The sequence below is a fragment of the Anomalospiza imberbis genome, chromosome 4, assembly GCF_031753505.1.
Source record: "Anomalospiza imberbis isolate Cuckoo-Finch-1a 21T00152 chromosome 4, ASM3175350v1, whole genome shotgun sequence".
Classification (NCBI taxonomy): domain Eukaryota; kingdom Metazoa; phylum Chordata; class Aves; order Passeriformes; family Viduidae; genus Anomalospiza; species Anomalospiza imberbis.
The window spans coordinates 3,184,733-3,210,973 of record NC_089684.1 but is presented as its reverse complement, the minus strand read 5'-3'; the positions used below and the strand labels follow the sequence as shown (position 1 = coordinate 3,210,973).

The 26,241-nt window shown below is 39.7% G+C and overlaps 2 protein-coding genes across 6 annotated transcripts in view; one reads left to right on the top strand and one right to left on the bottom strand.

The window, feature by feature from the left end:
- MICU3 (mitochondrial calcium uptake family member 3) overlaps positions 1–16,053 on the bottom strand; it is a 48,538-nt gene extending 32,485 nt beyond the window's left edge. For all 5 annotated transcript variants that reach the window (XR_010998019.1, XM_068186817.1, XM_068186816.1 and 2 more), the window contains exons 1-4: positions 15,700–16,053; positions 5,858–6,011; positions 2,134–2,165; positions 1,261–1,339 (exon numbers count right to left, since the gene is read on the bottom strand). Coding sequence is in view for 4 of the 5 variants with exons in the window: in XM_068186817.1 (XP_068042918.1) it covers positions 1,261–1,339; positions 2,134–2,165; positions 5,858–6,011; positions 15,700–15,999 (565 nt within the window). In the remaining variant the exon portion in view is untranslated. The remainder of the gene's footprint in view (positions 1–1,260; positions 1,340–2,133; positions 2,166–5,857; positions 6,012–15,699) is intronic.
- Positions 16,054–21,286: 5,233 nt separating this feature from the next.
- On the top strand, positions 21,287–25,963 carry FGF20 (fibroblast growth factor 20). The gene is made up of 3 exons (XM_068186812.1): positions 21,287–21,860; positions 24,053–24,156; positions 24,866–25,963. Exons 1-3 carry the CDS (start codon positions 21,353–21,355, stop codon positions 25,109–25,111), a joined length of 858 nt encoding a protein of 285 aa, XP_068042913.1. The 5' UTR covers positions 21,287–21,352; the 3' UTR covers positions 25,112–25,963.
- Positions 25,964–26,241: the final 278 nt, after the last annotated feature.

The window sequence follows — 26,241 nt, the reverse complement described above, 5'->3', positions numbered from 1 at the left end:
CTATAGAACTCCACTGGCAGAAAACTGGAGTAAGATACTGTTGAATCAAGACTGCCCATGTTGCAGACATTTTATTACAGACTTAATAAGCAACATCTAGATATATTTTTTAACTGATAATGTATTGATTTAACAGATTCCGAGACTGAATTTTTATGCAATTAATATTTCAGAAGTCAGCTGTATACTGCAATTAATATATTTATGCAATTAATATTTCAAAAGTCAACTATATAGAAAGCAGCCTAGAGCAAAGAAGGACACAGAAATACATTGCAAAGATGTACCAATTTCTGCCTCTCTGGAGTGTTGGCTGCAGACTCAGGAAAAAAAAGTGAGTGTCTCCATGAACTAGAGAGCTTCCTTTTGAGAGTAGGTACACTACTTACTCCTTGAATAACTCTGAGCTGCATTTGAGTTATATTAATCAATTACATGCATTCGTTTGATTGGAATTCTGTTGCTGGCGTGCTTATTTTAAACACCCATAAAGTGTCCTTCTCTTATAACTAGCACTTGTGTCTGCTTTTGAAAATATTTCAAACATGCCACCACACCTTTGCCACTCTGAATATAAGCAAAGAAACATGTGGATTATTCGTCATAAATAGCTTTTAAATGTCTGTAAAGCCATCATTGTTTTATTTCTCTATACTTTTTGTTGTGAAGTGATAAAGCTTATTAAGAAAGAAAAAAAATACAACAGAGGAGACTGGGATTGACTCTTGGCTCTTCACTTACCAATAGTATGAGTTTTAAAAGCTATCAAAGCCCTCATCGGCAGAGTTTAAAGAAATATATAACATTTCTGAAACTGTCTCTGTGTTGTGTACAAAATGTTTATTCAGTGATATGAGATACCATTACTGTCTTTAGAAATAATCACATTATTGAACCTATTAAAAAGAAGTAAAGAGACATTGTTTCTTTACTGGAATATTCTGTCTATAGTCCAGAGATCATTCATGGCAACAAAGTGAACCTGAAATATTCAAACATCAGCTTAACAAACCCTGAGTCCCCAGGCACTTAAAGAGGGTAGTTGGAAGATGGCATCATTAAAACACTGTGGAGATTACGTGGAACTTTTCCATGCTGTAAGATGCAGAAAGCAACACAAAGCACTCTTTTTATTTTTCAAAATGCGACTCAGATTTAAGTACATCATCACAAAAAAGTTAATAGAATGACAATTAGGTTTGAATGATAATTTGATAATTTTCCAAATGATAATTTGGAAAATAAATTCTCCTCAATTACCTTTCTCATCAAGATTACGGAAAAGTTTGGATGATCCTTTCCAAACCGGTGGTGTTTCCATAAGGATCTGATTCAGCTCCTAAAAAATTAGGTTTAAAAAATTTAAAAGCATATATTTCAGTATTTAATGAAGTAGTTAATAGATAATGATTAAATTCTAGGATATCAATATAAAAGACAAGGAACTGCAAGCAAATCTACCAGTTAATTTAACTTCACTTACCACAATGATTTTGGAAGTACTCAAGCACTCTATAAATTTTTGAACACGATTGTTGCAAGAATTACTCATCTGCATGAACACTAAGTGTTTGCTGAGCTGGAGAGAGACATGCAATGTATTTGTGGCCGAGTAACTCACCACTGCTTATACTGACTGAAGCCAAGGATAAGTCCCCCTGGATTTCAATAAGGTTTTCATACAAAATCTGACCAGTTGTTCTTTTAAAACACTCAACCTGAACTAAAGCAAACTTCACCCATGAATATGAATGTACTTTACTTAAAATACAGGGAAACAAACAGGGGCCTTTTGCACTTATACAAATGAAAAAAAATAAGAGGCACTTAAACACCACTAAAGGGGGAGAGTGGCATAAATATTTCAGACAGTTTTGGATACAACTATTACTCCTAGACACTAAGAAGTGTAGTCAGATATAGACTGAAGGAGAAACTAACAGATGCTGGAGAAAGTCAGTAAATTCAACAAAATAGGCACCGCAGCTAAAGTATCTGAAATTCTGGATTCAGCTGAGTCTGAAGTGACAAAAATGAAGAAATTAAACTCTCCTGTGCCTCTACATTTACGTCACAAACGAAATCAACTACCAAAATGTATGGTTATAAGGCCACACAGGAATTATTGCTCACCTGCTTTGAAAGGGATCGCCACTTTCTAGCATCTGCAAAAAAAGAAGATGTTATGAATGCACAGAATTTAATTATGCCAATGTGGTGTCATAAGAATTGGATTACATCTATACTGTGTTTTCTAGACAAAGAATTATTTGCCTTACTTTATGAGTGTAATTGTTATGTTATTAAAAAACCCTTTAACTTAATACATACCTGAAGTCCTAACTTTAAAGAACCAATTCAGATGTAGTTTTTAATCCAACTCTTCTTCAATGACGGAAAAGATCTTCAACCTCCAAAATACATCCTTAAATCATTTAACATGAAATAGAAGGCATTCATGCTAACCCCTGGTAACAATATTCTGAAAAGATTATTTATTAAAATGCAAATTGGATTACGGCCAGGTCGACCAGTCCTCATGGACTACTCATAGTTTTTAAAGTAAATACAGAAAAAAAGCCCTTGAAACTGCACTGAGTGCTAAGACACCCTTCATCCCTTCCTACGAACTCAGATTCCTTTTCTAGCCTCTGTCAGGCTCCAATCTTTGGTAGTTATAACTGAAAAAGAGTTGTCCACAACCATTCAAAAATTCAAAACTTGAGGCTCATCACCACCTTCTCAAGACAAGTATCTGTACAGATTCAATATTACGATAAGGCATTGTGAATATTAGAACTCACAAAGGTCCAGAAAGTAGCATTTTATGTGGTCAAATCCCTAACAAATTTTTGGTGGGTAAAGGTTTCTTTTTGCAGAGCAAAAGACGCTGTGTTATTAGAAATCCTTTTCTCATAATGAACTCCATGCTCCATTAAATAATTAAAACAATACACAAGCTACCCACTATCTTCCATCAATTCATGGTCTAGAAACTGACTGAAATTTTAATTTTACATCTTGGTAAAGGTTTAAACCAAGACTGTTGACAAATCCTACTCTAACTATGGTGAAGTTATATCATGCAACATCATAACATGAGCTAACAAATTTCATAACCTTTTCAGTTTAATTTTTTTTAAAAGGTCCCCTAAAACAATCTCATTTGCCATATAAATTGATGCATGTTTATGCCTAACATAAGCAACGTGGAGAATAAATATATCTAAATTTCCAATCAGGTAGTTTCCCAGTCTCATATGTTATATACATGTTTTCTTTCTAGACAAGCCAGTGAAGAATTATGTGTATATACATACATTTACAGCTCAGCATTAAGCTAAAATTATTACAGTTAGCACTAAGGGAAAAAATATATTTAATTTTCTCCTTATTTGCTTTCTCAATATAGAAACACATATTCAGATTATAAAAATGTATCAATAATGACTCTTAAAAATAATGTATGTTCCCAAATGAAAGCCTGCACCATAAAGGCAGAAACAAGTTAAAGACAGCATTTATTTTATATTTTTTGTAATAAATGCCTGGAGTAAAATTTTACATTTTGTAAAAGAAAATACACTCTTACTATATTAGTTAGTGTTTAATCAAAAAAAGAAAGTGAACTCCCTCTTGACGTTTGTACAGTTTACATGATTTCCAAAGCAAATCAATCACAAATGCATTCACTCCATCACAAATATCATTCAGGCCTAGTATTATTAGCTTTTCTATAAAGCAGACATAAAGAACTTCTATTATTATACTTCAAAGAGCATTTTTCCTTTTGGACAAAACTCAAGACCTTCCTAGTCTTCATTCATAAAAACCTCAGGTATATGTTCTTTTTTTATTATGCAAAATGTAAATGGTCTAGTATGTCAGCCTGAATGGACCCAATTATATATAACTTGCAAGTTATTTATAAAATTACCCCAAAAATAATAATTAAAAAAAGTTTAGAATGTATTATTAGAAAAATTCCTTCCTTAAATGAAATACTTTCAACAGAGCAAGCCAGAAAATTGACTTGCTCAATAAGACAACGTGTTACTTTGGCAATGCTGCAGTACAAAGGTTAAAATTACCATAGTCAGAGATGAGAAGCTGGATGTGGTAATCTGTGGGTTATCTATTTCAGCTATTACTTCCTATTTATCAGCCTTCTGTCTCAATTTTCCAGACAATATGACCTGCACTAGAATGAAGTGATCCACTTCTACTTAGCTATAATCCTTTAAAATAGTTATGTCAGCCATGTAATCTCTGATGCCAGGAAACCTAAAAGACACCCTAGTTTTTTTTGCTCTTGGTCGCAGAGGTAAACTGGATGAACAGAAAGGATTTGGTTAGAAACAAGGTTTGTTACACTGAGTTCAGAAGGGTGCCTGACTGTTCAACTCCAGATCTCTTCCCTTTTTCCATGAGATAAACACAATGTCCTTATGAGCTTAATGATTTTTTGTTTGGTTTTGTTTTTAAAATCTGAATAGTTGCTTTGTGAGAGGAGGAAGCAGAAAATTCATCAGCATGGAAAAGTTTTAATAGCAAACCATACATATAGCGTAGTCTAGGCCAATCAAACTGCCATAAAACAGAGTTAAACCAAAATGTTTTAATGATGCCCAGCATATACAGCACAAATGCTTCAGGACCATATACAGTGAAATCCAACTCCACACTAACAAAAAAAGGGAGGAATTGAAGGTCTGAGCAGAGGAAATAGATAAAAAGTGCTGAAAGTGCTGATGTGTATTTGTATTAACTTGTATGATAAGCAATCTGCTTCCTCTCTTTTAACTGCAAAGCAAAAAAAAAAAAAAAAAAAAAAAAAAAAAAAAAAAAAAGATTTGTTTTCTGGTAAGAGTTTCAAAGTTTTGCAAGTTTTCACCATCTAAGCTCCATCTTCTGTCTTCACTGTTACAATGAGATTATATCTTTATTCAAAAGTTACAGAACTTTTGATCACTGATGTGCCATGACTGAATTCTTTCCTCTTGTTTCATTACTGTTAAGAGAACAAAGGGGAAAAAATCCAACATGTGCACAGAATTTTAAGCTTCCTCTGACTGTTTCAGCAGTGCTTTTGACTGTTCTCTATACTAGCTTTGTGGTGTAGACTGAATAAAGGAAAACTTAAGGTGGGTGATTATACATGTCACACCTGAGCAAAGATATACCCATTCTCCAGAAGCTCTGTGCTGCTACCAATGCACTGCAAGCCTGAAGGCCAGGAAATCAAACTAGAGCTGAAAGGGATCACCCTACTACTTAATCACTCTTTGATACTTAAAGCAAAGATTTTACAATAAATGACCTAAAGTTGATTGTTAATTTTTCATTAATTAACACATAGTACTAACACTGTCAATGTTTAAGTGTAGAAAGTTGATCCCCTGGGGGACTCAACATGTGTCTGACTCAAAGCATGTTATTTAGAAAGCCATGATATAGTTATATATTATATCTTATCATTAGTCTTTTAGAGAATGTGTATGTTGCCTGCTTACAGAGAAACTATACAAAAGAGGAAGCAAGAGTTGTACAGCAATACAGGCCCGCTCAAAAAGAAACTGTGTCAATGCAAATGGCACAAATTAGCTTGCCATCTTTCATGACTATTGAGCTTCCTGCAACCTTTAAGACAAGAATGTTTAACTAGCATACAGATGTTTACAATCTAGTAACAATCAGGATACTGTTTATATGCTTTTGGACACAATTAAAATTCTGAAGATGCAGTACCTTTTTACTACAATCAGACACAGAAGTAGGAATCAAAAGCAAATGGGAAAATGACATGCTCCACGGACATTTTCCCCAGCAGTTTTTGCATTATAAAGCTCCTACTTACGTTTGGGTTCATCACTTGTAACAGCCTGGATGAAGTCGTGTGGAGTCATGTACAGCTGTCCTTCAAATTCTAGACTGGCAAACATACGAAACCGTTGCTCCCGCGGAGTTGCATAAAGGTGTAAATCTTCGAGGTCTGATCTGTTTTCTGTAACCTTCAAAGACAGAAGGACACAGTTTCCATCTATGAACAAGGTTCTGATTTACAAATGCCACATTCACCATAAAGGAACTGTGACTATAAAATTGATAATTCATAAAGTCAAACGCATCCAAGCATTTTTCTATAGTAAGAACAGAAACTACAACTGGGATTTCACTGCTATCATTTTCAGTCTTCTACAACTTTAGCAAAAATCTTAGTGTATTGAAATTGGTGGTACTACCCAACCTCAGAAGAAAAAATTAAAATAAAGAGAATTTCGGCTCCTGAATCATAGAAGAAGTGGAACTTTAACTCAAGGAAGTAATTGTAACTTCAGCAGGCAGACTTCAAACAACTCTGCCAAAACTATTTCAGTTTTCTGATCATTCCAGAAGAGAACAGAGTAATATGTTTCCTATATTGTTTCTTAATACAAAGTGTGGCTCTTGATAGTAATAGGTCTCCATAATATACTCCAGTGTAAAGCTACCACATCTGTGGCAACTGAAAAAGAAAAGAGCATAATTATAATTCCAGAGTTACAAAAGTATAATATAGCATTAAGTTCAAATATCACAAGAGTTTATGTCAGGAGTTTCCGGTATATTTCCCATCCAGCTGATTTAAATGTAAACTTGGTAGTACAAAACTGTAAATGTTCTAAAGTATTACCTCAATTCGCACTTCTTCAGGCATCTCAACACGTAACAATGAAGCATCTTCTGTTTTCCCCAACATTTGCAAACGATAATGCAGTGAGCCAATTATGAAAATCTTAGTGACACTACCAATTGCTCTTGATTCATTTATTTCACATTTATGCCCATCTTGGGCAATCTTACTGTACCAGTGGACACAACAGGCCCATCTCCAGTGAAGAAAGGCTCGGAGAGTTGGAATTGTTCAGCCTGAAGGACTCCAGGGAGACCTTAGAGCATCCTACCAGGACCTGCAGGGGGTCTGCAACAGAACTGAATAGGGACTTTTTACATGGGCACGTAGAGATGGGGACAAGGGAGAATGGCTTTAAACTGACAGAGTGTAGAACAAGGTAAGATGCTAGGAAGATATTCTTTACTGAGAAGAAAAGAATGGTCGTCAGACTCTGGCACAGGTTGCCCAGAGAAGCTGTGGATGTCCTGGAAGTGTTCCAGGCCAGGCTGGACAGGGCTCTGAGCAACCTGGTCTAGTGGAAGCCAGACAGTGGAAACTGTCCCTGTCCATGGCAGGGGGATTGGGAACTAGATGATCTTTAAGGTCCCTTCCAAAACATTCTATGATTCTGTGAACAAGACACAGAAAGTAGATGTTGAATACCTCAGGGAAGGTACAGTAGGTGAAGGAGTGAACAAGATTCACTAGGTTTCCAATTTCTATTTGAAGTTTCAAGAGCTTATCCAGACTAAATCTCTCTGTGATTAGCAAGTATTTTCAAAAACTCTCATGAAAGCACATCTCTCTGACAAAAAAGTGAAGGTAGATTTTTTATGCTACATGTTTACTAATCCTCTTGGCAATCATGCCTACTAATTGCTATGATCTTGTGTCATGTTACAATTCTCTGTCTTTTAAAAAACACTCACACCCAATTCCACCACAAAGCAAGTCACAAATCTCCTAATAGCAGTTTTACCTTAATTTTAGGCATAGCTGCTTATCTCTGGTTTACATGCACATGTACACTGACCTGCTTTGTTATTAGAAATATAGGGGGGAAAAAGTCCACAGCTAAAACCAAGAATCTAGCTGGTAGACAAACTTTCCATCCTTTTAACTTCACAACTCAAGAAGGAAACAAAAAGAGGCAAGACTGAAGTTTATAAGAACTCAAAAATGATATATTATTTTTTCCCTATTCTCAAAAAAATTTAAGTGTTAACAGTTGTAATCAAACAACTTATAGTTATCATCCTTCGGTTCTTCCTTCCTCACTTCATCCCATCCTTCTATGCCATACTCTTGCAGAAGGACTGCAGACAGAACACAGCACTTGTTTTGGGTGTTTAAATCAGCTGAGGAGAAAAAATTATCTTGGTCTATATTCCTGCTGATCCATAACACAGAATTGTGTACACACACCCCTAATTCTCCCATGGAGGATATTTCAAAGCCCTTTCTAAAATGGATTAAATAGATTCAACAATTATATACAAACCACACTTGGGCAAAGGAAACTGAGGGAAACATTTTTTATTGAAACAAGGTAAGTAAAAATTAAATTGAAGACCAAATAGTAATTTGGCAGGGTACTTCTCTGAAGGGAGAGTATCATTCTTTGATTCAGTGTGCTGTCAATCTATGCTACAAACATATTACAAATAGCCCAAAATATCTGGGAAAGTCCTCAAAAGTTTCAAATTTATTATGCAAATGAAAATATGACGATAATGCTTTCTCACTAACATGTTTAAATGACTTAATATCATTACTAAAATTTTTCTGCAAGTATTCTATTTGAAGAGGGCCACCTAATATTCTACTTGTAATAATACCACGTGTGTCACAAAGCAGCAGTCCTTTAGATGAAGATTTTTGACACTTTTAAGTCAATCAACTTTGAAAGCATTCCTTACAGAACCTCTTCAGAGTGACACTCCACAGTATTTTCTCCCTCTATTCACAGCAAAAACTTGTGTGAAGAAAATCTCGACTTCTTATCAAGCAAATTCAGCATTCAAAACCCATTCCCATTTTGGATTCATCTTTCATGTGCTGTGCCTATCAATAGAGACAAGTCAAAATGCCCTGAAAATCTGGTTTTCTCACCAAAGGTCTCCATGCACTCCTTGAAGTTCCTTGAAGCACAGGCTAATCTCTATTTCTGGTCCCAGGTCCCATGTTCATTTTACTCGCTGTCTTACCTCAGAAACATTTCCTTTCAGAATTTGGTACAACATGAATTAACCTGTATGGCATTCCAGTGAAACCCATGCAATAACTTTACATTGTCATAACACAATGCAAGGCCTAACACAGGGCACAAGACCACAGTGACACTGAAATAGCTAAAATTTTGCAGTAGTTATGACACTGAACTATCTGAAAATATCAAATAAATGGCAATGATATGGCTCAGATTCACTGGGAGTAAAGTGCAGAAGATAAAGCAGTACCTCATTACTCTTTTTATTAAAAAACACAAAAGATATGTTCTTTGTCAAGTGTGAGTCCTGTGTAACATTAGGTCAGTAATAAGTAAGTTTTATTCTGTGACAAAATATCTAGTTTTCTCATAGAGGTAAGCTTAAATGCCAGATACAGGATTTTTGGAAATTAAAAATCTGATGCCTACAAGCCCTGCAGAAGTAATCTAGAAGAATCCATTGTCAAAACCCAGACTAATCCTCCAACTACCAGATTCTGAGAATATCCACAAAAAATGAAAAATGTTTTACAGAACAAATAGTTAAAAATATACATTCTGCGTGTGCAGAAAAAAAGCTCCACAGTATCATATAAAATCTCACAACTTTATTCCAAGTCAAATCAGTGTTCTCTTGCTTTTTCCAACTGAGATGAAGGAGAGTCTATTTTAGCTAAAGAAGCCAATGTTTACTACTAAAGATACATTTTGCTTGCAGACAAAAATATGTTTGCAACAGTAGTTTAATTTATTTCAAGTGAGTAGCTTTCTTTGAATTTTTGTTTGCAAAGTAATCTGTCTTCCATCAATGAGAAGCTGTGCAAATTATTAAAATAAAAAGGTTTTCAAAGCAACACTGTTCCTACCTTCCTTCGTTTATACTTGACTTCAGGCTTATTTAATATGCTCCCATGTAGATAAAAGTAGCACAATTCTGTTTTCATGCTGGGTGGCCAAAAGGTTAACCGTCAGGTTCCCAGTGTGGGAAAATCCCAAAGTAGACAAAATTGTTTTGATGCTTACTGAAGTTGTACTTCTAGCAGACTACTTAGATGTAGTACAGCCAACAATTCTGTTAGTTGATCCTGCTTCACTCAGATAAGGGCATTATTATATTATTTACAAGCATAGGAAGCTGGAATGTGTTTAAAATGCTGTAAAAAAAGGGCCACTTTCAGATAAAACTCTATCACAGGAAATCCTTGGAACTGATGTATCAGTCCTGCTTGCATTAGCTTCACAGGGGACCCACTTCACCTCCAGCAGTTCTTCAAGAAGCCTTAGTCAGTATGTATATCCAGTCCCATATGTTCATATGTTTCACTGCAGGCCACACCAAAACACATTAGTAGCTGGATCTGTCCATCGCAAACATGTACCATCCTTTTTATAACATCATGAGGAACACAGAAGTAATGACAAAAGGTAAAACTTCTTTGTCCTTCTGCATGGCTCTAACTACAGCTGGCAAGCAGTATCCTTCTCAGGATTATGCTGATGAAGAACTTCAGATGTGATCAGCCAAAGAGCAAACCATCTTCAGACATTTGGCAATTGCCCTATGGCATGAAATGCACAATACTTACGAAGTAGCATTTGCTGTAAGTGGCTTTTGGAAAAGTGATGCTTACTCATCTTTTGGAACAGCATCATCTTTGAGCAGGCAGGAGAGCGTCCTCCCTAGGGGAGCTTCCCTTACTTTTTGGAGGTAAAGTCTTGTTCTTCATTTCACAGAGATGGAAATACATGACGTAATGCACTTAGAAATGTGCTGCTACGAAAACATTTGACCTTTGATCATTTTCACAAAGTGGGACTTTGACAGTGCTGCTGAGATACTAGGGAGAAACCCTTTGGAAACAACTGAGGTATATAGCTTTCTTCTTCTGGAAATCAATGTGCCTTCAAGAAATGTGAAGAACACAGTCTGTGTCTGTCTCTCCCTGCCTCTCTTCAGATTCCTAAATCATCTCTGAAGGAAGTGATTCGCAGACAATATCCCCAAAAACTAAATAGAAGCCTGGAGTTCACTACTTTTACATAATGACAACATGATTACATAGAAGGTCTCTTAGGAGAACAAAGATGCATCATTGGTATTTCCAAGACCACTTTAGTAATTTTTGTTAATGACACTGAACTTATGGAGGTAAGGAACTAGAAGACAAATATTAACTCCTCTGAGGAACTGTCACTCTATCAAAGTAACAGTTCCTTCAGATTCTTGCTCTGCATAATCATGTCCTAAACTTTAAAGGAGCTGTCTGCTAGCAAAGCTCTCCCAGTCTTCAGACACAAAATTAGGATCTCTGAGTGCAGAATTTTACTTTGGTTCTGAAATGTTCTGTGGCAACACTCCTGGAATTAAAACTGCCGGTTTATTATAGTGTCCCAGATTTCACTCCAAGTAATCATATATAAAGACCTAAGGTCCAGAGTTATTCTCAGAAAGCATCTGGGAAAAGGTAATCCTGTAGGGAGCTTAGCTTCATGCTGCTTCTGCAACAAATCTTACTTTCCACCAGAACACCTCAAGTGTTATGCTTGGTCAAGAAAGTATACTTCTGCACTGATCCTATGATCTTTGCCTGATCAAATAGTGTGCCACACCACAGACCCCATGCTGGTGACACATTTAGAGCTTACTTGACTTTTGGCAAACAACATTTTCTTACTTATCTGTACATAAACTCACAAATCTGTTGCTCATCAGGTTTCATACTTCAACAGTTTCATAGAACGTGGAGACAGACTTTGACACTTTTGACATTGTTTCTCTACAAGTCTCAAGTACATTTTTTTTCCAGTTAGTTTCAAATGGTGTGCCTCATTTCTGAACTGGTTAAAAAGGTCTCCCATCAACATCTGTGTAATCATCACTATTAGTCCTGGAATCTAAAACCCCTTCTAAAATTTCCTGGCTCATAAATCCTAGAAGACAGCAGTAGGACAAAGCAACCAACTATCAAAATATATAACTTCATACACTTAAATATTCTGTCACTACTGCCAAGCATTATGTCAACTCAGTGACAGAATCTGAAGAAAAGTCAGCTGTAGGGATGTTAATTGGGACTAGCACAACTCTCAAAATACTTTCACAGGTCATATGAACATTATGTGGAAGCAGGTGGCCTGCCAGAAAAGAAAGTTGTTCTTTGGGAGTCAAAACGTAGACTAGGTTAATGAAGGGGTTTACTGCACCACAACAGGTTAACTCCTGTTGTTTAGTGTTTGGGAGTATCAAAAAACCATTCTGCTGTCCACTGGAGCTGCCTGGATGAAACAAGGCCACTTCACCTATTACACTTCAACAAAAATTCCTCTGAAGAAGTAAAAACGACATATGGGAGTTCAATACCAGGCATTGTATTGATTTTGCTAGGGACAGCTAAATAATAATTGGTTCCTTTACAGCAGTCGGTATGGTGCTACGTTCTGGATTTGTGACCAAAAGTGTTGATAACACAGAGATGTTTCAGCTGTTGCTGAGCAGTGTTGGCACAGTGTTATGGCTCATCCTGCTTCTCACCCTGTCCCACCACTGAGTCGTCTGGAGGTGCACAAGAAGCTGGGAGGGGACACAGCTGGGACAGCTGACCCCAACTTAACAAAGGGAGATTTCTTAGCATACAATAATTGTGTTTGCTAATAAAAGCTTTGGGGAAGACAGAGGAAATGGACACACACATTCAGTGCATCTGTCTTCCCAGGTCTCCGTTACATCCAATGGAGCCCTGTTTACCCGGGGATGGCCGAACCTGCCTGCCCACAGGAAGCAGTGAATCAATCCCCTGTTTTGCTTTATTTGCATGGCTTATTTTCCTTTGCTTGTGTAGCCTTTACTCTGCTTGTTAACCTGTCTCTATCTCAACCCACAAGTCTTCTCACTTTTACACTTCCAAGTCTCTTTCCCATCCCACTGCTAAAAGATGAGGGAGTGGCTGTGTGCTACCGTGTGTTGCCTGCTGGCCAAGGTTAACCAGAGTGCTAGAGGTGAGACAGCCCTAACTACCCTGGGTATCTGAATACTTCACACTGTGATACTGTCTTCGGTTTATAACTGTGTGTTAACCTTTAAAGATGAAATTATCCATTGTCAATTAATGTTTCAGAATGGATTTTAAAAAAATGATCAGAAAATCTACAGGAGGAGATAGATTTTCCCCCTAGAACATTTACAAAAATTTTAAGACTCTCTGTCAAGCCTATGTTTATACAAATCCATATATCACACCTGTCTTAAAGGAAAAGGTTTCAGGTTTTGCAGGGGCTAGTCCTTTTACTGTCAGTACTAGGGTCTTTTTTAGTGGTTATTCTGTCCCCCAGGGGTGATGCAAGAAACATTCAGTGTAATTGCTTCTACCAGCTGCTGTAGATCTCTATACCAAGACACTGACAGCAGAGACCCCACTTCCTGCTTCCAGTCATCTAAGTAAATAGCATTTGGGAAAAGCATGCTGCTAGAGGAATGATTAAGGAAGAAACATGCAAATGAAAATATTAGGATGAAGTAGAAGAGTGTGGCTTGGATGGAGGGAGGAAAAAGAAGAGCTGATGCATGATTTGCTTTGGTGGAATGAAAGGCAGCCTGAGATTGGAAATGAAATGGGGAACTGGGGAAATTTTAAGAAACTGGAAAACCCCAGAAAGCAGTGCCAGACTATATGCATCAGGAATAAAGAAAAAACCAAAAGCAGCTGGAGAGGATTCCAAGATACTTGAGCCTCATCATTCTTTGTTGGTCAGTACCTGATAAAACTGTAAAAATAGCCTAGCAAAACATGCATCACAGTTCCATCAAACTCATCTATACAGAAGCTGCAGGTTATTCTCCAACGATTACTCTAAACACACTCTGCAGTAGATCCAAAAGCTCCAATCCTAGAGCTTAATCCTAGTAAGACTGACACTGGTATGACTTTTCATGACAGAATTTTCTACTTTCAAAGTTATCAGACTTTCAAAACTCTTACACACTATTAAAGATGAAAGCTCAGCACTCAAAATCGGGAATTTAAAAAGTTACTGCCCCTCAGGCAACACTAATTCAGCCTTCTAACAAAGGATGTTACAATACAATACCATTGCAGAATACCATGAATACCATTCAACGCCATTTGAACACAATACTTGCATCCACTTCTCCACCTCTGGAGATGTTTTAGAAATCTGTCATGAAAGAGTTGGTGCTCATCACAGGTCTAGAGGGCAATTATAAATGGATAACAGATGGAGCTCATGGTCAAACTACTCGTGGTAGTTCCCTGTCTAGATTCACTTTCAAACTATGGTTCTTCCCCACAAGTCATTCTGCGGAACAAGCGTCAGTAACAAAAAAAGTACTGGAACCCACTACCTCAGCCCAAAAATTCCACAGCTATTTGATCCTCATTTTAAGGGGGCTTTAATTGAAAGGATATTTTTTCAGGAATCCTAGGTACATAGGCATGCAATTGGAAATCAGTTAGATCAATTATTCAAAAATAAAAATCTGCAACATGAAAATAATATTCTCAGATGCCAGTCTGGATTTAGTCCACAAAATCTGAGTGGACATATTTCAAGTGAATCTTTCAAATTTTCTGCTATGCAAAGAGAAAACCAAATTAATTAGAGCCCTTTTCCACGTAGGAGCAAGGTGCTTCAAGACAGTGTTTGTCTTTAAAAAATAGGTATACATAGGTATTACATTTTCCAATTTTTTTTTAGTTTTACATTAATTAAAATATAAACCAAGTTCTTAATTTTCAGCTTTAATGCTTTTATAGTGATGTGTGTGAAAATTCATAATCATACATCCAAGTAAATCATTGACTTTCAAAGGTATAGCAGCAATACTTCCCTTTAAAGAAAACTGACCATTAAGACTGGCTAAGTAAAACAATGTAAAGTTCTTTCAAAACAAAACACTATGATAAACTGAAACAGTTTGTCTTCGGTCCTCTGTGCCATAGTAACACATTCCAGACAGAAGACCTTGAATAATCAAAAATATCAGATTCAACTTCCCTTCATAAGGGATGCCGCCAACAGAAACTGCCTTTGAGCTAACAGTGCAGGGCAAAAGGGTGAACAACACTCATACCTAGGCACAAGACCTCCACTTCAAAAATGTAGATCCTGTTCTCAAAGACAGTGTAAAATAAACTCGCTATAGAGAAAGCAGGCCATTTGCACCACTGACTTCCAGTCTTAGCAGGCGCCACTGTGCCAAACCGCCTAAACACAGCTCTTGACATTTTCAAACCAAAAAAAAACCCAACCCTATGATTACCATATATTACATATGGTGCAGGAGTTCATCCTTATCACAGGAAACTTCACTCTCCAGGTGAATGCCAACTGTTTCTTGCAACCCCTGGTTACTCAACCGGTGTTTTCGCTGACCGCGTCGAACTGAGCCGTTATTTGTCACAATGCTGTCACTTCTTACGAAGTTCAGCGTACACCTTTCACTCTACAGGAAATTTTATATTAGAAAGGTAACTGTCCTAAGCACAAACCGAAACTCAGGGTTTGCGCTGCCCGGAGCTGTTCCATTTGCAAACCAGCGTTTTCTATTAGAAACCGATTCGACTGGGACAGCGCCGCAGGCGAAACGCAGGGCTCACGCTGCGAGGCGCAGCCACGGCGCGCCAGTGCCCGCGGCCGCGCCGCGGTGCCAGCCCGTCCCTCCCGATGGCTGACAGCTCCCGCTGGGGCCCTGCCTCCCCTCCCGGCCCGGGGCTGGCTCCACGCAGGGTCACCTCTGCGCCACAGCCCGGGGAGCGCCCTCCCGGAGAGCCGCCCCCGGCAGAGCCGGCTCCCTGCGAAGGGGCGCGCACGCACCTACCGTCACTGTCTCCTTGGCAGCGGCCGCCACGGGGATGGGGAGCAGCGCCCGGGCCCCGCCCGGCCCGGCGGCCGCCGGCTCCCGGCAGGGCTCCCTCCGCCGCTCGGACAGCCGGTACCCCGCGAAGCCGGCGAGAGCCGCCCCCGCCGCCGCCCAGCCCAGCTCCCGCCGCCACCGCCGCGGCCCCGCCGCCCCGGCCCCGGCCCCGCCGCCGCCGCCCCACAGCCGCCGGGCCGGCGGAGCGCCGGGCGCGGGCCCCAGGCGGCGGCGCCAGCGCAGCAGGGAGCGCAGGGCGGCCATGGCCCCGCTCCGCCCCAGCGCCCGGCGCACCGAGCCCCCGGTGCCGGCAGAAGCCTCGCGAGAAGCGGGGAAGGGGGTGGGGAACCGAGCGGGCCCTGCAGTCCCCGCCCCGCCCCGCCGGGCCGCCCGCGGGCGCTGCGCCCGGCTCCCGGGACAGGCGGCGGCAGGCAGCGGGACGTGCCGCGCCAGCGGCGGGGCGCGGCCAAGTTGGCGAAGATGCGAGGTGGCCAGAGCAAACGCGGGGATCCGGCACGGAGCTGGATCCGCGCCGTGTGAGCCAAAGTGCCGGGGCAGGGAGATGCGTGGGAGCTGCGGGCAGCGGGGCAGAGCTGTGCGTGCGCCTCGCCCCGCGTGTGCGCAGCATCGTGCCCCAGAGCCTCCCCGCGGTGCTCCTCGGCCTCGCTCCTCGGCCGCGGTGCACATCGCCACGCCGCGATGTGTCCTTGCCATATCAACAGCCTCTCCCCTGATAAATACTCTTGGCGACAAGGTAGCTTCCTCAGCATGACCAAGAACTTGTTAAAGACCAGTTGTGAAAGTCGAGCGTGGTCTTTTGTCCCTGCTTGATATTGATGGGCAGTAGATCTTGTCAGGCATTTCATGTTATGTTAGGGCAGTCTTCTGTGGTACAACCTGCATCACAACCTACATTAATGTGGAACTTTATGAACTGCACACAAACATATCAAGACACAGCACACGCCTTACGGCATTTTTTTTTTAATTGGTACAGTCTCTGTGTTTTTCTTTACACAAGGACATTTTCCCCAAGTTTCAGCCACTTACCATTTCTCCTCCCCCCCTCCAAATCTGTAATTACTTTTTATATTATTATGAACAAGATTTCAGAAAATATACAAATGATAACTTGATACCTTTTAAGACACTCATGCATTTGCAGTTACATTCAGTGGTTATATGTGTCGAGGAGTAAGTGTGGCCATGTTTGTCAACTGACAGTCTGGCAGATCACGCAACTGCAAGCATGGCCAAGGTTGAGTTACCTCGGAGCTAAGGCTAGAAAGGCAGGTATCTGGGCTGAATTATAGATTTACTGCATTTCTTAAAAAAATTTAGAATATTCATCAAGTAATTCAATTCATTCATCAAGTAATTCAAGTAAGCCAATTCATTCATCAAGTAATTCCCTTGACTTAATTATTCCCAACTGTCAAAACCAAAATTTTTTTAATAATCTATTGTTTTATTTTATAAATACTTTATATGTATGACTCCTAGGCAAAATCCTTGTCTGCAAGTCTGAGTTACATCTCTGTACTAAATGACTAAAGGCCAATATGAAGACCAGCATTTAGGAGTCAAGGCAATAATAATTTCTGATGCTTAGCATGACTGAAACATGAGTACTTTTCTTGCAAGTACATGACTGAGCATCCAGTCTGGAAAATTTTGTAGAATGTGGCTCTTGGATCTTATCAGTTCTAGCTGCCTCATTAGGAGACATCATTCACCAATACAATTACCTTTTTTAAATAGTCTACCTTTTTGGTTTGACTGGAAAAGAAACCACTTTTGGTCATTGTGGTGTTCCAAAGTAAATCTGTCAAGAGCTCATCAGTCACCTGAACTGTAGTCATGAACCATGAGTTATCTCCCTGTTCACACTGTTTCCCTGAAATTAGTTAGCCACATTTTACTGACTTTTCAATAACACCTTTAGGCTAAAATTTCTTTCACTTCAAAAATCCAATTCCAATTCACATCTGCAACTACTTTCACTCAGGTAATTTTAGGCAGAACTTCCCTGGTGAAGTGTTTGCTTAGGAACAAGAGCAAAATTTATTTGTGCAGCAAGTCTAAAAACATAACGCTGTCTGAACAGCTTGTATGCAGAGATTCAGAAAGCATGACATTTAAATAAATTAAGGTTGTTTTAATCCAATGATTCACTTACAGGACTAATAAAAAAGCTGTCAAATGAGGCATTTGAATATTGATATATGGAAACAGTCTATTCTCACTGGATGTAGCCATGTAAATGTGTGCTTCTTGCAATAGCTTCTCTGTTCCATTCTGCCCCCCATAAATAGGGGTTATTCATGTGTGTCCACAAAACCATGGACAGTAAGAGCATGAATCTTAAAAAGCTCTATGAATTTTTGTCTTCAATTAAAGAAATAAAGCATGAAGGTGTAAGAACTTCCTTCTCATAGGAAAAAAAAAATCGTTGCTTTTTCCTCATCTGAGTTTTTAAAATAGTTAAATATAAATATACATGAACATATACATGTATACATACCTGCTACTGTACCTGTTCAGAAGAGAATGGTTTCAATGTTTTAAAAATCTGCATGGATTGCATTTTAAAGGTTTTACATCATCAGATTCTGGCCTAATTTGTACATGGAGCCTTGGAAAGGTTCTGTTCTTTTCTTCCTTGTGAATTCTGCACAGGAATACACCTTTTTCACTCAGACTTGCAGTGCTTAGAAAGGCACTCATTGTAACTTGTGCATGTTCTGCTCACCTTCCTGGAAGCAGAGAACCATATTTTTGTGTCCAAATCTGGGAAGAATCTGAAACTGGCCATGATACATAGGTATCTCCAGCTGGGCATATCCCTTTGTGTGCTACTCCATGGTTTTTGTTCCACCAAATGTTTACTTTCTTATGTATTCATGAACCCTCCCTTTCCAATATTTTATTCTATCATTAAAAATTTATGGCTGGCACAGAACTGTTGTGAGGGAGTTATAAAATTAACAAAGGTGCAATAAATTGTAGGACCTAAAGTTTTATAGCTAACAGGAGTTTTACAGATATGTAGATTGATCTGTCTCTCCATATATGTACAGACCATCTATGAAAATTTCAGTCCATTACATTCTCCACTCCTTTGGTAGCCACTAGGTTTTGCTTATGACAACATGCTATTCTTAGGAAATATACAGAAATTGTATTGTCTATAGAAGTCCTAACTACTTGCTATGGAAATAAAAACTTGACCACATATATATTTGGTCAATGACACTGAGAGTGCCGTCTCTAGGAAGTATACGTGGAGTCGATTAGATTGTACTGTATACTTTAAGTTGAATTATGTGCTCTTGTAAAGAAACTCTTCAAAATTATTTAACTTCCCATGGTATAGTTTCAGAAGGTGCAAAAAAAAAAAAAAAAATCTTTAGTGTTATCTTTTCCTGTCACATGGCTAGTGCAAACACACACAAAAAAAATCTTATCTTTTTGTTTCTTTTCTGGTACTTTATAAAACAGCATAACCGGTTTAGTTCCCAGACATTAAAGACTCCACTCAGAAAAGATCGGTGTTATGTATTCCGCTCTACTTTAAATGTTTCCATGATACAACAGGAAAGATTTAGCCATAAGGGTCTTTCAGTGTGTGATTGCTGAAGACTTTTTTTTTTTTTTTTTTGTTCAAAATAACCCCAACCCTTCTCTACTGGAGACAGTGACGTTATCTGAACCATGGACCCCTCTATTTTTTGTAGGACTCAAGGGTACTGCTTGGACCCAGGAACAGTATCTGTATGGGAGCATCTCTAGGCTTAGAATGATATACCTCTTCCATTTAACTGTACCATCCTGGTGCATGTCCTGCAACTTAACAGCTGTGATGAGCAGTTTGATCTTGACCTGCCAGTCATGTCAATAAAAATACTTGATGTTTGTTTCAAACGTTTTTGGTGTATTTGAGTAATCAGTGAACAGGCTATTTGAGAAACAGGTACCATATAGGTTATTCAACTTTGATCTATTTCTTTGATTTAGCACTACAATTAAGTAGATTTGCTTCAAAGAGAAAGCTTATTGGTTGATGTTTTACACTGATGTGATAATGTTTACACAGATGTGCTTTGAAATCTTGATTATGGTGGATTTTTGGGTCCCACCACATGACAGGCTCCTGTTATCTGAAACGTAAAATAATATAACATCTATCTGTAACTGCCTTCAGAACAGGTCTGCCTGTGCTCTCCTCTGAGGTGATTTATCTGATCATTGTATTTAGCATTAATTTTTTCAGTTTTAAATCCCTCCACAGTAAATCACTTGCTTTAAAGCAGCCTTTTTATAATTCAGGTGCACACAGGGGCAGTACTTAGGACTGCAATGATGAAAAGGTGTCACATTACCTGCTTTAAAGCACCTGCCAATTAATTAGCCCTATACTCTCCATAGCAAATAAAGGTAAGCAGTCAAATCCATTTGATCTCTCAGATTTAGACTGTGACTGAAAAGACCACGAAGCAAGACGGGAGAACTAATCTCTCATGATTCTCTGCAACTTTTTTGTTTAAATGAAACCTTAAACCACCAAGTGATTCTCTTGAACTTTTGAAAGAATTAACTATGAAAGATCTTTACATTTTATACTCTAATACCATGTTTTAACATTGGCAAAGAACTGCATATCTTAGATGCTGAGATAGGTCATGTCATTTAAGCCCTAAAATTCATTAGACTTTTCTGTAAAGGCAGGAAAGATGGCAAAAGTCAAACTCTTATATTTAATGTAGCATTGTTTTACCATTGGTGAATAAGTTTTCCACCAAAATATTTTTTCCTATGTGACCCACTCTACTCTGGGGATGAAAAAAGTACATACACTCATCTGGAACAGGACAACAAAGTCCCAAACTGATTCAAAACATTGTAGAACTACAATAGGGGTCTTTCAGTAGATAATATTGCTAATTTATGATGCTCACAGACCTTGGCTACGGGCCCGATGAAAAACCCCAAAGAAGATGGATTAGATGAGCCACTTCTCAATCTTTCTTTCTTCTTCTCTGCAAGTTTTGAAAATATTTTTTCCCAAACGATGGGGCTGCCCATTTATGTTTTGAAGACCTCCTGTCAATACCCAAATACTATAGATCAGTTTAGTGTCACATTAATGATAAATGCGAGGGAGAATTTGCAGAGGGGAAAGCACCTCCCTGACTATGCCAATTTCTTTAGAAATTCCCCTCCTTGTAGTTGAAGCGATAAAAGGGAAGCGTAATGCATGTACATTTTATTAGCGTTTTCGAAACAGGGAGTAAAACTGTCAGATCTCCGGGTTTTTTTTCTTTCATGTGTGTCTGGGCAGGTCTAACCCTCAGGTAACGCCCTTTCTCCTTCTTCCCTCCTGCCTCTCCTTGCACCTGTCCACGTAATGCTCCGGCAGCTCCCGCCCGTCCCCCGCTGCCTGCTCTGCTCCGCTGGCCTCCGCGCAGGGACCGCGCCCGCGCCCCCGCCCCCGCCGCGCGTGTGCGCGCCCGGAGCCCCCTCCCCGCCGTCACCGCAGATCAGAGGAAGGTGCGAGCGGAGGGGGAGCCGGTTTACAATTTCAAACGCGGCCTCCCCGCAGCGGCTTCATTAGCATATGTCAGGGGACCGCCGTATATATATATACACACGCGCGGGGCCGATGAGCAGCACCCCGCCGCCTGGCTCACACCGGCTCGCATCAGCACGGCTCGGCCCTGCCGGCTCCCCATGCTTGGGGCTCCGCCGCGCACCCCCATATGCCCACCGGGAGAGGCCGGCAGCCGCTCTCCGCCGCCGCCGCGCCCTAGTCCGCTCGCCCCGCGCCCGCATGGCTCCGCTGGCCGAGGTGGGCGGCTTCCTGGGCGGCCTGGACGGCCTGGGGCAGCCGGTGGGTGCCCACTTCTTGCTGCCGCCCGCCGGGGAGCGGCCGGCGCTGCTCGGGGACCGGCGCGCCCCGGCCGAGCGGGGGGACCGGCGCGCCCCGGCTGCGGCGGCGGCGGCGGACCTGGCGCACTTGCAGGGCATCCTGCGGCGGCGGCAGCTGTACTGCCGCACCGGCTTCCACCTGCAGATCCTGCCCGACGGCAGCGTGCGTGGCACCCGCCAGGACCACAGCCTCTTCGGTAGGCGGCTGCGGCACGGCCCCGCGTGTGCGTGTGTGGGCGCGTGTGTAAGCGCCTCTGTGTGTACCTGGGCGGGAGCAGTCGTGCTCTTGGGAGGGAGATGGGATGCTGGTGATGCCGAGGCAGGTGGACGAGTCTTCGGAACAGAAAGGCTTCACCCTCCGGCGTTTGGCCATGGGGTCTGCACCAGGGCAGGGTAGTGAGGGGGGGGCTGTGCATCCTAGGCGAGTCGGGAGACAGGCATTGCTCAGCCTGTGCTGGGGGTCTGCAAGCACAGGCACACGCCGGTAGGTTTAGTGGGAATGGTCAGGAGTCACACCGATCCTTTTTGTATTCACTAGTGGCATTGGAGCTTCTTGGGCTTCTGTAAAACAGTATAGGTGACAGACTTGGGCATGCTGCTCTCCGGCTGCATTAGACTGCTTTGCTTCACAGAAGGACATAAAGCTGAAGCAGAAGAGCCTAAAATGCTTCTTTGATTAAGTGCTTAAAATGCTTCCCAGCCAGCTTTCTCTGTCAATAATCCAAAGGAGGTGAAGACAATCTGTGATATGAGAGTAAATCCTAAAGAGTAGTTGTAGAGGCTGGACATCTGAACAAAGCTGCTGCTGTCAACTACATGTGAGTTTTGGGGTGTATTGGTTCAGCAGTCATAAAAAGGCGATTAAAGAGCTTCCTATCATCCTCCCCATAGTCAAAACAATCTGCTGGAATGGCTCTTAATTGCTTTTATAACACATGGATGTTTTAAGAAGTTGAAGAGCGGTAGTCAGACAGTTCTTCTCAGAAGGAAGATTTCCTACAGCGTGTAAACATGAAATAAATGTTTGCTTTAAAGGGAAAAATCAAGTTAGCCATAGATCTAACATTTACTCGGCTTTTTAGAATTGTACTACCTTTATTCTACCACTGCTCTTGGCAGGTTTGTCTGATGTGGTTTCTTTGTGGGTTGTATCACCTGCTTATTATGCTTTCGGAAAAGGGTGGCTTTGAAAATGATATCAGAAAGGCAAAATGCCTCCAAACCTTTTATGGGACTCTGTACTTTTTGAACTGGAAAACTAGGATGATTTATGTGTGATACAGTTTTTAATGCTTACTCTTTGTAAAGGATTTATTTTCTTTGCTCTTTGTTAATGCAGCTAAGAAACCTGACAAAGCTCAATTAAAATTGAAAACATTTTAAATTATTGGATAGTACAGATAGTCCATCTGTCTGAGATTGAAAATTGTCCTGAAATCATAAATAACAAACAGACAAAAAGTCATAATCAACTGCACTATGTAAAACTACTTACCTTAGATTCAGGGATTTTTTTTAAACGTTTTGTGGTTTTGCTGCTGAACAGCAATATCTTAGAGATGATTCTGGCACTTCTTTTTGCGACTTTGTTTACATTGTTAACAACTTCCAAAAAGTCAGTTCACACATTGCCTTTCTTTCATGTTTTGGATGTGCTGTAATCTGTGCATATCAATTGGTTGAGTATGTTGCCTTACCTTTGCCAAATTCAGGCTTCAAATAATACCTCCTGTCTCAAATACTTTTTTAATATATATTACATTTTTTTGGGCAAATGTAATATAAATAATGTTATAATCCAAACAGTAGCAAAAAAGCAGCATATCTTATGTACTTTAAAAGCCTGCACTAAAGACAGCAAGTTGTGTCAAGAGGTGTGGGCCCATATGCTAGATAAGATGTCTGGCAAATACTTTTCTTTTTCTGTGGGTAGATTCTGTTATATAAAATTCCCATCTGTACTTTGATTTCCATTCAAATGACCTAATAATGGATGTGTTTTTTTAAGATAACTCTGTAGAAGTAGTAAAGTATATTTTCAGGTAATTCAAACCGATCTTCCAATATTTGAGTAGGCAGTTTAGCAAATAGTGTACAATCATTAAAGACTCCAACAGCATGATAGTAATAGCTTTAGTCTCAGTGCTCAATAAAATCCTTTCATATTCAACATTTTGAAAAAGTTTCTTAAATGGTGTAGGATTCATTTTCCTAGATGAGGCTTCTCAGACTGCTTTCCTGTGAATATTGTGTATATTTTAAATTAGTATTTCAAATTTCAGAGAAACTGTTACTATAATACGTGCATTTTCTACTTGTTTTCAGCTGAGTTTTTGGATGCTATATGTTTTATGGTTACAAAATTAATTAAAGCAATTTTTTTTTCCAGGTATCCTTGAATTCATCAGTGTGGCAGTGGGACTGGTCAGTATTAGAGGTGTGGACAGTGGCCTTTACCTTGGAATGAATGAGAAGGGAGAACTCTATGGCTCTGTAAGTACCACTTTCATATCAGCTCATACATCTTTAGGTTTTCCTAACACAATGCAACCCCCTCAAGAAGTTCATCTCAGCTTTCCAAACGCTAACATCTTTTCCTGTTGAAATGGGTAATGTATTTTTGAAGTACACAGTGTAGCCTTAGATACTTCAACAAAATAGAGCTGATTTTTTTACACAGTTATGAGGGTAATACCAGTCCTACTATTCTTTCACGTTTTAAAACATCCTCAGATAAAATATTCTGTTTCTTCACTTCCTTTGGTTGTGGTCATTCCAGTTTAAAATGTGAGAAGTGATGCACACCACAAAGAAATATGTAAATACTTCCTGCTCTGTTATGTTGCATCCGGGTTCCCTCTACCAAATCTCATTTCTAGAACAGTAGATAGCCCAAGACAGAACTCTACATAATACAATTCCTGTAAGTCAGATGAATTTTAAATAAATCATAAATAAGTAATATTTTCTTACAGTAAATATGAACTAATTAATTTTTAAGTCCAAAATTGTAGGTGTACAGGTCCAAGTTTTCAAACTCATTGTCAGGTCTACATACTCTTCTTGGGTTTGGTTTGTTGACATTTAAATGAACAGTAAGGCTAAAAGCCTAAAGCATTTTGTTTATTTTTATATCTTTTTTCATGTCTTCAAATATCTATTGGCAGCTTAACTTATTTTTCTTCTCTCTTTCTTTCTGTAGGAGAAACTAACTTCTGAGTGCATCTTCAGGGAACAATTTGAGGAAAACTGGTACAACACTTACTCATCCAATATCTACAAACATGGGGACTCAGGGCGGAGGTACTTTGTAGCGCTTAATAAAGACGGTACTCCAAGAGATGGGGCAAGGTCCAAAAGACATCAGAAATTCACACATTTCTTGCCTCGGCCTGTGGATCCTGAAAGAGTTCCAGAACTGTACAAAGATGTTTTAGGATACAGCTGAGGAAAGAGGCAGCTTTGGCAAATGCGCAAACTGGAGCTGTTGCCCATGCTTTCATGGCGATGCCAGCATGAGGAACCTGCAGTGGTCTAGGATGCTGGATGTGAAGAACCCACTTGGTGAAAGGCAAGCCTCTGTTTTCTAACCACTGGATTTAGGAGACGAAGCCTCGAAGATGAGCGTGGACCAGCCTCCTCAAGACTTTCTGAATGGTTTGGTTAGCCAGTCACCAGGGGGAAGTGGGACTTCTTAAAACATAACCAACTCCTGGCAATTCTGTCTGGATTACCTGTGGCCTGTAGAGTAGCAAGGAAACATCTACATTATATGGACGAGATAATGCTGGAAGAAATAGAAAGAAATGGACTATAAAGTTATAATAAATCCTGAGAACTGTGTGTGAAGTTTTACAGGCTCCACTTTAGTGATGGACGTTAGATGTCAATACATAGTAGTCAAAACTGGAACTTTTCTTCAGGATGGACCTATTTATACATCTCCAGATAGCATATATTTATTTTATATATTTATTTATTAAAGAGTTTATTTTTTACTGGGATATGAAGAGAATACAAGTTCCTAACCCCAATGAGAAATCATTTACAGTGCCAATATCTACTCTGAGTAGTGTCATGATACAGAAATGACATTACCTTGCAATGCATCCAAAACCTGAACATTCGTGTCATTGTTTATCAGTTACAGATAAGTTTATAGTTTTTGTGCATACCATTGCCTTGTAACTGTCCTTATTTGGAAAAGAATGTTTAATGTTTTTTTACTTATGAGAGTGCCTTACAGATTGTATTAAATTCAAATGCACATTTAAAAAGGGAATTAAAAGTTATTTCACTTTCTTTGGTTTACTGTTTTTTTTAAACTGCAAGTCTCTTAGCACACTATGTACAACATTTCACACCTGCAACAATTGTGAAGTGTGTATTGCAGTTACCTTGAAAGAAAAACTAATATTAACTCTTGAAATCTTTGTTCAAATCAAAACATGCTTGATGGCTTTTGCCCAAAGGATTCCTACTATTTTTACTGACACACAACTAACTATTCCCTGTAAAATTTGCATATAGTATTCTCATGTTTTTATTCTTTCTATCAATATGGTTAAGGGGAAACAA